Source organism: Semicossyphus pulcher, unplaced genomic scaffold, assembly GCF_022749685.1.
Source record: "Semicossyphus pulcher isolate SPU_LCO1_2020_fin unplaced genomic scaffold, fSemPul1.0.p SCAF_3, whole genome shotgun sequence".
In the NCBI taxonomy this organism is placed as follows: domain Eukaryota; kingdom Metazoa; phylum Chordata; class Actinopteri; order Labriformes; family Labridae; genus Semicossyphus; species Semicossyphus pulcher.
In genome coordinates, this window is record NW_027211704.1 from 4,361,000 (window position 1) to 4,373,405 (window position 12,406).

The 12,406-nt window shown below is 40.9% G+C and overlaps 1 protein-coding gene across 1 annotated transcript in view; it reads right to left on the minus strand.

Annotated features, from left to right (window-relative positions):
* Positions 1 to 10,010: 10,010 nt before the first annotated feature.
* Positions 10,011 to 12,406, minus strand: part of LOC138605689 (metabotropic glutamate receptor 4-like) — a 155,208-nt gene continuing 152,812 nt past the window's right edge. The window contains exon 10 of the mRNA XM_069678091.1: positions 10,011 to 11,734. Within this exon, the coding sequence (XP_069534192.1) occupies positions 11,685 to 11,734 (50 nt within the window). The 3' untranslated portion in view covers positions 10,011 to 11,684. The remainder of the gene's footprint in view (positions 11,735 to 12,406) is intronic.

The following is a 12,406-nucleotide window of genomic DNA, read 5'->3' on the forward strand; positions in this document are numbered from 1 at the left end:
CAAACAGTTCAAAAACCAAAAGCAGAGTTTTTAGTTTGCAAAGGTTATAAAAGAGAGAAAAACAGTAAATTCCGACGTTGGAGAATCTGTAATAAGGACATGCTCAGCAGTTTTACTGACATCATTTATAATAATTTCAGTAATAACTGTTTAGAATGGATTCCTGTTAGTTGTCTGTCAGTTGACTCATTGGTTTTTTGGGGGCGGCTGTGACTCAGTGGTAGAGTCGGTCGTCTTGCTCCTGGTGGCATAGCCAACGGGTATGAATGTGATGACTGATTGACAGTTGGGCACTTTAAGTAGCAGCCATGGGTGAATGTGACATGTAGCGTAAAAGCAGCTTTGAGTGGTCGCTAGAGACTAGAAAAGCAGCTGTATAAGAACAGTCCATTTACCACTTATTGTCACAAAGTTAAAGCTCCCTGTAATCGAGACTAACAGAGTAGCTAGCATGTGTTAACTCCATCTCTTTACATGCTATAAATAACCTGCAGAAGTCCTAGTGTTCTGTTTGTACAGGAAACACGTGAACATACGTTTCATTGGAAGTGTTTTAAGTGTGAACACACACACACACACACACACACACACAGCTGTGGCTCCATGCCACCTGTAAGTTATTATTAGCCACTTCTAAGCTTGCTAGAAACGCTCAGATATTCCTTTTCTCTTAGTGATAAAGAAGATAAACTTCATTTTAAGCAGCAATAAGGAGATTTTTTAATGCTCTGTGGTACAAACGTACTGGAAGGATTATTGATCGATAGTGCCTGAACATTTTCTTCACCTGGATTTCAGCTTTTTCTTCTGAAACTTCTGAAACGACTCCCTCCTGCTACCAGCTATTTTCACATGCTGAGAAAGGAAGGGAGGTGCAACCAAAGAATAGGAGGCGTCCTGTGAGATTTCCACAAAAAAACAACCAGAAAAGCTCTGTGCTTTAGCCAGCGAGCAGCACAGCACGAAGAGATGAGTGTTTGCATGGTTTATACTGTTGGTACTTTATTACTGAATACTGAATGCTTCTGTTGGGGCTCATATGAGTCTGTCAAACTGACTTTCTTTGTGCCAGTTAAACAATATTGTCACACTAAAAGTACCCTCGCTGTTATCATTGTAATAGCAGTGGGCGATGCACGTCCAAAAGAGTTGTTTAAGACTAGCTTTTGCAGTGTCGGTTTTGGAACAGGAAGTGATGCAGTATGTGTAATGTCGGAGCTACAGCGACGTCAGAAACAAATATTGAAATGTATTTACCAAGACATTTGTTTTCCATGATACAAACGGAACTATTTTATCACCACCTGCAGTTTGTTTTATTTTTACCAGCTGTAAGCAGCTCTCCTTTGTGCATTGCATTGTGGGAGAATGGTTTGCATAAACTGCAATCTATGGTAGGCCATGTGTTCTCTGTGATCTTTCCTGGTGTGAACACACTACCTACTAACAGTATAATCCTGTTTAGAGTAAGTATGTAATATGGATTAGGACGAGTAGATTAGGATTAGGATAGTTTGGATTACACGGTGTAAGAGTCTACAGCTCTGTGAGGCTGCACTGAGGCACAGCAGTGCTCACAGATAAACGCTAACATCAGCTAACGTGTGATGTTTACCAGATTTGCCATTTTAGCTTAGTCTGATAGCATGCTAACATTTGCTAATTAACATGAGACACATAGCTGAGGCTGATGGAGGTGTCACTAGTTTGCAGGTAGGTAGGTAAAACGGCAGCGAGGTATATAAAACGTTAAACATAATTCATCATGACTGCTGCGTGGATATTTTTGTCAGTCCAATAGATGCCAAAATATTACACTCAGAACCGTAAGAGTTGACACCATGGTGGCGCTACAGCGTCTCCACAGTGAGCAGGATCCAGTTTCTAATCCAAATGAGTGAACGCAGGATAGCCTACCTGTGGATGCACAAAAGAAGTGGCAGTTCTGAAATTGAAATTCATTTGTCATGAATAATGAATCCATTGAAGCATGAAACATTAACAAAAAAACGGATGAAATATTGATTAAAAGAAGAACATGTCAGCGCTGACATGAGGTAATCTATTGTTAAATCTGTGCTGACACGTACACGTTCCTTTTTCATGATTTGAAAAAGCTGAGGTCCAGATACTCGAGGTGAAACAGCCTCCTGACGGAATAAAGAAATATATTTACCATACATCTTCATAATGCATTGATGTCGGCAGAGCTTAAAGGAGGGAGTGAAATGGTGCATAGCAAATGAAAGCAATATTGGCAGTGAGTAGGAGAGACCCTGGCTGTGGTACACTAGGCTCTGTATTCTACTGTCACAGTCTTTCCCAGTCCTTGTTAGGATGGCCTAGTTTCATCGTAAAGGCTTTACCCACCTCCTCTCACTTGTGTTTTCTTTTCCTCCCAGAGGGAAACATGCTACCCAAGTGTGTCTCTAACCTGGGGATCTCTACACACGGCTCTCGTCTGGTTCCCCGCCTTCCCTCGGGCTCAATTAGAACTGCGTTGAGTGGACTCCACAGTCGAGATGATCACTGGCTGCGTGTTTCAGACAGACGAGTATGTTCTCTTTAAAGCTACAGAGATTACAAGACCCATAACATCTTTATCTGCGGAGGATCACAGCTACATTATCCTCTGTAATGACAGAAACAGACAGCTGCTTTTTAACTGTTAATTAAAATAATGACGTCTGAGAAGACATCGTGAGTGAAGCAGGTAATTGTCAGGACTCTATTGTAAACAGGGAAAGCTAATCAACAAATATGTGCATTAATACTAATACTATTTATATATATATATAACTATAAAAATAATAATACTTCAAGTTCTTAAAGAGGATAAGATGGAATCAAATGTATCTCAAAAAACATCTCGTAAAATAAAACATGCTCAAATAAATATGTTATATAATAAATCAGCAATAAAATAATAACATATTTAGATAAATGAAGAAATGAACGATTATTAAAGTTGATAAATATATTTACTTTCAGAACTGTTTCTCACTTATAATTTAATGCAGTGATGTGCAGCTGCATATCTTCTGTGAATAAGATTTAACACTACAAGTGTAATAACAGCCGGTAAATAGATGAATAAAATCCCTTGCATGGCTGCCTGTCAGAACTGTCAAAGAAAATCTGTTGATATTTTTCCTTCCTAACAAATCACGTTAAAAGACCAAAACCATCGTTGACTTTATCTCCCAAAGTATTTCCATGTTGCCAGAGGCTGATGGAGCTCCGTCCTGAGTGTCAATCACCTCCATTGTTGCTTATTGAAAATACACCAATGAGTCACACTGTTGCACTGAATGACGTGTTCCTTCATTTCAATGAAAATTGATACTGTGGTATATTTTGAGTAAATCCTACAAACGTCATCCTGCTGCTTTAAAACATCTACAAGCACAGGAAATGCGTATTAAGCTAAAAGTAGTCCCTAAAAACACACTGTTTAAACCTGATGTAAAAAGTATGGAAGAAGCAACAGGCACATGAAGCAACATATATTACTGATTCATATCTTCAAGAGTTTACAGAGGGGTATTATGCTGTTTCACATTTAAAGACATATGTGTGTGTATATATATATATATATATATATATATATATATATATATATATATGTATATGTGTCTTTAATATGTTATTATGTTGGATGTTCAGACTAAACGTGGGTGAAGTTTTAATTCTAGGTAAAAGTATGTTGGAGTAATCCCCAGGCTTCTCAGCTCAGTCTGCAGGCTGCTGTGAGTATCAGGTTTTTATCAGTTTTTTCTACACGTTTCTTTGTGACATCACAAAGTGCAGCCGCAGCAGGCTTGGAGAGCTGGCCAATCAGAAGAAAGTGGGATTGTAGGGGCGGGGTTTCTTAAAGGGACAGAGCTGACTGATTTGTTTCAGGCAGAGGCTGTATGAGGGCCTGCACAGAGCACCAGAGTTTTAATTGTAAATTATGCTGAGCTACTCCACAGGTATCACAGAGGGAAATATGAAGCTTGAAATTAGCATCAGTGTTGACTGATCTGATTGACAGTTTCCAGCCCAATTCAATAAAAACCAGCCCACATCGTAACCTTGCCAGAAACCGATGTAAAACCGTAAAACTATTACAGACGCAATAGAAAATAGATCATAAGCATGCAAAGCTTCATCTGCATCAAATATCCAACAAAAAAGGCTAACCCAAAAGGTGTGCAGTTAGACAACCAAATGCACAAACTGCTGTTGTGGTGGCGTCTGGCGTCGTGGCCAATCCTCAATAAAGTGATCAAACACTGTGACACCAAAATCCAACCTATTTAAAAACTACAGGATTATAAAGGAATGACACTGCCAATATCAAATATAAATGAGTGAATATGACATTAAATGCACCAAAAATATTGAAATAAGGTAATATTTAGGCATTGGTTAGTGATTAAATGCTACTTAAATTTCTGATTTAAGAAATGTAAAAAGAAAATCACATTGTCACTGATAATGACGTCAAAGTAAACAGGTCCTCCTTTATTCACAGGATTGAATACAACTCATGTCAATCAAATGCGTAAACAGTGAGTGAGTGGAAACCATGATATCTTTGTTTTTGACCATAAAATGACGGCTTGTTTGGTGTTCAAAAAACCTGCCAAATTTTGACAGAAGCGCCCCAAAATTCATCTACCAGCCCAACGCTGTTTTCCCCAGCCCAAGGTAATCAGAAGAAGCCCAATTGGGCATTATACCCCCCCTTAAAATCGGGCCGAAACGGCATTTCGAGAGTATCTAGCTTCCGTATCGTGACGTATTTCCGAGTGAAACAGGACGTGCAGGCGGGACATATCATTAGAGGGATTTGATTGGATCGTTGAGAAGTGGGCGTAGACAGACGTTCTCCACAGCACAGTAGCTAGCTAACTGACGGAGCGTTCTTGGTGCTCTGCAGCTAAATGTTGCAGATTGATTGGTTGAAATCGATTGGTGCCAACTTACGTAAGCACGCGTGAAATTTAGTTTTACCGGAAGAAAAAATGATCGGATTTTGATATAAGAATACAAAGAAATGGATTTTCTGTATTTTTTTTGTCCTTTATTGTCAAATAGATGCACAACATTACCGAGGATGTGATCTAAAAGGATTAAAATGACATGTTTCATTTCACCTCGACTTTAAAGGTCATGTAATGGACGTTGGAAAGTATTGAGAGACCGACAAATACGTTGAGGTTTTATTAAATTATTAACAATTAAGAAATGTCATACTTTTTGTCGCTAAAGTTGTGTTAAATGTGGTAAACTGTTCAGTCTAAAAAGTCAGGTTTATTGTCCTCTATAATTTTGTGTTTGCACGATTAAGATGAATTATTATATTCGTACTGAAAAGGAACCTTAAACATATCCTGACTATAGAATAAAAGAAAAAGGTTTGAAAGAGAATAAAAACAAGCTCACAGTCAAATACAAGCAGCAGCCAAACAAAGTACATGCATCTATATCACTTAATCACTGTCACAGTGTAACAGCTGTATTGTAAGCTTCATCTGTCTTATATATAGTATTTTAAATATATATATGTATGTATGTATATAGGGGATTTATTTCTCCGCTTTTTGCCTGTAGGGAGGCACTCCTCCAACATTTTTACTTTAACGCACTCGCTGAACTATCAGAACGATGCTCCTTTGATTGTGCAATAACTGCAGGATATTCATGAGGTGCTGTTTCCTAGCAACATAGTGTATGCACTGTGTATAAGCAGCACATCTCTGATCACCCATCACCATCAGAGACAAAAAGGTGAATGAAATATTAGTGGAATAATTGAGAAAATGTCAGGCTATGACTCTTTGAGCACACACATGCAGCCATGAGACTCTGCACTGTTTTTTCTCCCCCGGTCTTATTATGCTTCATTCACACAATAGAGTCTCTTCTTTCCCTTAATCTCGCTCTTCAATCGCGGTCCTCAGTGAATTGCACAGCCTCTGCGACTGTCTCTTCTGTGGGAAAATGGCTCCTCTAGATCAGACTTTTTGCAGCAAAAGCAGGCAGCGCTGAGTTTGTTTATGATGGTATACAATAGCGATGCCGCCCAACTGAGAGCGCTCAGTCAAAGGACCCTTGAGAGAAGCATCACTGCATTGCTTCTCTCCATCCGGCTGTTATATTGGTGCTCAATTCTAGACAAATGTGCTCCTGTGCTCATTCTGTCACCTGAGGGCAGTTGTGTTATCTTCAGCTGCACACGGGGAAAGGACCGGAGTAGATACACATTTTATCTGCTCAGCTTTTCACACCGCCACATGTTTAGACGCAGCGTTTGTGCTTTAACGCTTCACATGTTTTTGACTCATCAACTTTAATCAGCTCAAGTTTAAATTGTTCATAAAATGTAATTGTTATTCGAAAGACTGAAAGCAAATGAAATCTTTTCCGGAGCTTTCTCGCTAGAAAAGTCGGTTTGCTCTTCTCACAGACTTTGACGTGATCCAATTGTCTTATTGAATCGTGCCAAGACCGTTTCAAGAACATATGAAAGGATTAATAATTGCACTGTAATCCTCGCGTGATGGGTTTTGCTCATGGTGATATTTCCCCCTGCTGTACGAGCAGTATTAGAATTAATTTGCTCCTCTAATCTGAATGAGCCGTCATTGTGACTGCGATCGGGAAACAATGAGGAGGGCTCTGTGCTCAGGAGGGATCTGGACTCTGTTGTCTGATCTCGCATCATAAGATCGCTTCACAGCGTCGTACTGTTTATATAGTAGGTCCTCAGCTCGTGCGGATAAACCTCTCAACCTCCGTCTGAGAATTTGCATCTGTATATCTGCAATTACACAGCTGAGCAGATTGCACTGAACCTTTAGTCGTGTTGTAATGACAGCCCACGGAAATGTTTCTGAACGTATTCTGCCATCACACGGCCGAACAACATCTCAAATCGTCCTAAATATTCTCCAGGTTTATTGAAAATTGCCGGTTTTCAGACGCAGACACATTGAAGCGAGGAGAAGCCAGCTGTTGGAGGAGAAATTCATGCTCTCCTGTCTTCTCCACCGTCAGGGAATGAAGTCCTTAGTTATAGAAAGTGGAGTCTCTGCTGACTGCAGCCGATGTGCAGTCAGAATGCTGGTGGCGCCTAACTCCCTGTGCCATTTCAGCAAAACTTGTTACCCAACAAAGGAAGTCATGTTTTCTGTGCCGTTCGAATGTTTGTCTGCAAGATTACATAAAAATGCTGGCCCGGTTTTCACAACATTTGGGACAGCAGTGTCGAAGTGTTTAAGAAGGAACACAATGGATTGTGGAGCACAACACAGTAACAAGCAATAACAGTGAAACAGGCTCACCTGTTTTTTTGTCCCTTGTGAACAAGTCGTTTTTGACAACAAGCGAGTGTTTGTCCATCAGTCTGTCTAAAATTTGTTGAATGCATTTCCTTCCATAGAAAACATTTGCAGATCTAATTTTTGGAAGAATTTGAAGTTAAATCTTTATTAAAGCTCCTGTAAGGAACTTTCAGTTTTTGTTGATTTTGGCGCCCCCTGTGGACAAAGTGGTACCTTGTATCTCTTGGCTGATCTTGTCCTGTACATGTGTAAGACGTGTTTCTTAACAAAAAATCTCATCCTGCTTTACTTAGCAAAGTTTGGGTCTCATACGTGGCCACAACAAACAAACAGACCCACGCTTTAATAAATCTCTTGTAATCAGTCTGTCTGTTAAATATACAATACATATATATAGATACGACTGTTATTAAGGTGGTAATCTCAACGGTCTCAGTTTTGTTGTCTTTGGCGACACCTATGGCGATAAACGGTAATTGCAGGAGCACACTTCCCAGATATCCAGACAGTGCTGCATGTGTGACGTCCACGGTTGGCTCCGGTTGTAACTCTTGATTTTCCTGGCCGACGGTCGCTTTCCTTTTCAGACTGTTTGCTTCATCTGAGCGTCGAGTTTGTTTCTTTTTCTTTGGATTTTCACTTCTTGTTGAAATTGTATCTGTAGTCATCCATCTTTTCTTTGTTTGTTCAGCCATAGTAGATTACTGTTTACTCGCAACACTTGCAGAGAGCGGAAAAGCAGCCGCTTAGCTCCGCCTACCCTCTCTGGCAGACCAACCGCTGATGGATGATGGAAAACGCGTCACAACAGACACCCAGTCTGTGATTCTGCAAACGCAAAGGCTTTCATCAGCGGGCTCAATCACCACTGTGTTCCCTCATTCGGCGATAGACGGTGACTTAACATTTATTTACATGAAAATGTGTGATTTAAACTCGTGTCCTACTTACAGCACTGTTGTTGTCTTTATAAAGAGTGAGGCTAAATACACACGAACCGTACAGCTCTTCTGATTCATCACGATCTATTACGACTTGTTCTGCTTTCTAATGTTGAGTGACATCTCTTCGCCTTCCTGCAGCTGCCTCACACTGACAGCTTGACACATGAATTGTACCGTTTTCTTTAACATAATGGGAGAGAATCAGTGCAACTTAATTATAAGTGATGTACAATATCAGTTTCAATTAGTATTCATGCGTTCCTCTCCCACTCACTCTGTCCTTTGGTCTAACGACATTAGAGGTATTTGCATTCATATATTTAACATTAGACTCATCATGCAGGATAAAAGTTGTAAATATTGCAGCGCAGTTTTCTGCATTTAAAGTGCGACAGAAGTGTTCTCTACTATATTAACATGCTTATTAGGCTTATGTCGTAGATCCGTCTGCATGTTAGCTTTATAATTCAAGCGCTTCTCATGAGTTAATAATACATATGTCATGCTCACCTGTCTATTTCTGAGCTACGTGCATTAAATGCTTTGTAGAAGACGTAGTAGACGTTGGTTTCTCCTCTTCCGGAGAAGCAGCTGCAGATTCACTCATTTTCAAACAACCTTCAGTAAGATCCGTTCGGGACTGAGTGTTCCAGCTCGTACATCTCGAGGAACAACAGCAAAGCTCCATGAAGCTCGTGTTGGCCTTTGCCAAGTGTAATATATTAATAATGTATTGATTTATGTAGTTAGTGTGCGCCATCAGCATCCTGCAGCGTCTCCCACATATAGATTTATTTGGCAGGCAGCCAAAATGCGTTCTCTTATTTCTATTTTTGGATTAATTATGTGAAATATTCATTTCAGCAGTCGGCGTGGTAATGCAGTTGGAAGTGCAGATGAAGTGAAAACTCTGCCAGTGTCGTGCATTCATGTGAGCGTTTGACTTCAAGCTGAATTCTCGATACAGTTTGCAGCATGAGAATTAAAGCACGACACTGAGACTCGGATCGTTGCTGGTTGTGGTTCTAATAAGATTCCTCAAATGCTGTTCGGAGAAATGAAGCACACGGTGTGAAAAAACATGAATCGTATAGGCCGTTGTGTTTCTAAATTTGTGTGTATGTGGCACAAAACCCTGAAATCTCTTGAGACTAAACATGCAGACCCCTCCGTCTCACCCCCCTACGTGAAGATGATATATACTTTGCATATTGCAGTCATCTAGTACTCGGGGCAGGAACTTAGCACACTTGCGATGCAACAACTGCTATTTGTGAGTCTTTTGTGTCGAGGGCTCGCGGTGTCGGGGAGGCGTGGAGGAGATGATAGATCCTGAGAACTCGCTGCTTGGCCCTGGATTCAAGTAGCAGCTAACCATTCATTTAAAATAATTTCATGTTTCCCTCCAACAATTCTCCGTCCTTCCAGTGCTATTATCAGAGCAATTACAGCAGCATGTTATTCAGAGGATGGCAGCCATTGTCTTTTTTCCTCAGGGCTGAAAAACTTGTTTTTAATCGGTATTATTAGTTTACAACAGGAATAAAAAAACCCTCTCACACAGAGGCGCAGCCGAGGAAATGCTCGTCTTCTAATTCACCGTTTGTTATCGTCACGAAAGGAAGCCGTGGATTCTCCCGCGTCACACAAACCTGAAAGTGAAGGTTGAAGTTTGTAAACATTTTTAATAGAAATAAAATTTTGTATAAAAAGAAAAACTAAACATGCTTCACACACTTCATAAGTTTTCATGAGGTTTTACAAATACATAGTCAGATAGCCAGGCACTGTATCTTTTTGTACATTTTCCCCAATTTTAGGATATGTCAGGACATAAAGCAGACATCATCAATCTATTTAATAACATACATTAACTTGCCATTTAATTTGGTCAGCACTCACATTTTATTCTGCAACACAAATGGTGTTGAAAGTAATACAGAGGGAGGCATGAGAAGCAGCATTGAATTCACAACACAAATGACCCCACAATGTTTCCCCCCCCAAAGACATTAGAGGGCTTTTATACCGCGCGAAGCCAACTATTAATCTGTTCAGCCAGCTGAGGGTGATTGATAGAGATATTGTATACTTTTGCAATTAGATTTTCATTTGTTGAAAAGCCTTACAACTCCCTGACACCCTCCTCCGTGATCGCCAGAGTGCCTGAGGAGGACATGTGTAGTAATGAATTTCCTTCGTAGCTGGTCCATTATGGATATCACCTTAAGGGCATATTGCAGAATCCCCTCAAGGGCATACTTCATCTTAATTCCCCTCCTAATGGATCTGTACAGCTAAGCTTTTACCCTCACACTCTGTGTGACCAAGAGAATAGCTGGTGGCAGTGATGGGAGGGTCATCCTGGATGACAGCTCACAGAGAGATCTCCTGGCTGTAGTACTGTTTGTTTTACCCATGAGCCCCTGTTTCAAAGCACATACAGGTATGCGGAGGGCAGTGGCAGCCTTAGGCTAGCTGGTAATACAAATCATGGCCTCACTTAAGCACAGATAAATAATCACTCACTAGACCTTCACCATTGGAGAACAGTTTTTAACGCACAACAGGCTCAGGCCCAAACAATTGTTAACAACGCTGCAACAGAGTTTAAACGCATTCCAAAGAGATTATTTTTTCTTTTTCTTTATATTTTTTAACAACACAACACAGGATGTTGAAACTGGCATGCTCAAAATCGGCAGAGACCATCTCGTAGTCGCTCTTTCTGACTCAGTGGAAACCTGGAATAGGGAAAAGAATACATGGAGTCTGGTGCAGATCTGTTGTATTGTAGAGATGATGTCCAGTCGTCTGACTCATGAGAGCGGAGCACATTAAGAAAAACAAACAAACAAACAAACACAACCCCCTCTTAGAAATCCATGGACCGTGTTTTCATGCCTTTTTGGTGTTGATTCTTCCCTTGTGATGCCTTCAGGGGCTTTGAGATTAATTATAGTTTGCAAAAACTGGCAGACAACACTGAGAACACCTGAACACCTTCTTGATTTGAGTTCAGTGTCAGTCAGAACCGCTCAGGATGACGGAGAGTCTTGGAAAGAGGGCATAGCTGAAATGTAAACACTCAAAAGGAAAGCTCCATCCTTCAGTCTCCCGGCCTCTGCCATGCAAGTATTTTTCATTTTTCTTTTTTGTTTGTGTTTTCTCGTGAGGCAGACAGAAGATGGAACGTTACAATTGTAGTTTTATCTGCTCTGGTCCCCTGTTTGGTCCTTCCCTGTGGTCTCTCCTCGCCATGTCACGTCTTTGGGCAATGCTTCTGCGACGTCCACGCGAACAATGACACATCCATTCTTTTTTTTTTTTAACGCCGGCCGTGTGATATTTCCACTGCATGTTTTTCAGGCTGAAAATCCTGAATAATGATAAGACCCTTTGTCCCTTAGATCGCATGGTTGCTGTAGCTGATGTAGGTTTGCTTTGTGGAGAAAGCTGGAAGAGAAGAATGGGAGGGGAGGGAGAGGGTCAGAGGGAGTCAAGGTAAAATATAATAAGCTATGAGGTGAGGAGGAAGAGGTCGCGTGGGCGTTTTTCATTTGAATCTGTAAAAAGAGGAACGTCAAATTATGGGTGAAAACTTGTGTTGAGCTGTTGTTAAGTCCTGCTAATGCCAATTATTCCTCAACTTCTTGCCCTGCATTCATCACCCTGCCGCCCAGCCCCCCACCGTCACCACCTCCTTTTTCTTCAGCTATCAGGCTCAACTTCCCAGTTGTCTCCGCAGACCGTGTTAACTGATTCGCTGAGGTGGAGCAGATAAATCCTGACATATCACCACCAGATCTCGGCGGTTGTGGGAGCTGGCCCGGACAAGAATTTTTCAATTTCATCAAGCCACATATCCACATGGGCGGTGACAATGACAAATGGTGCTTATTCAAATAGCCATGCACTGTACAGCGCCTGTAAGCGGTAACCCCCATCAGGATAAATTGCTGCTGGCTATCAATTCCGCGTCTTTGCTTCCTCGCCACTTATCGTAACAAAAAGCCCCATTAACCCGCCACGAAACTTAGAGCGGGATCGGAATAAAAGACGCCCTGTGTTTACATTGTTCTATTCTGATGTGCTATTGTTCCTGCAGTGCATTGTCACGCACTTTAT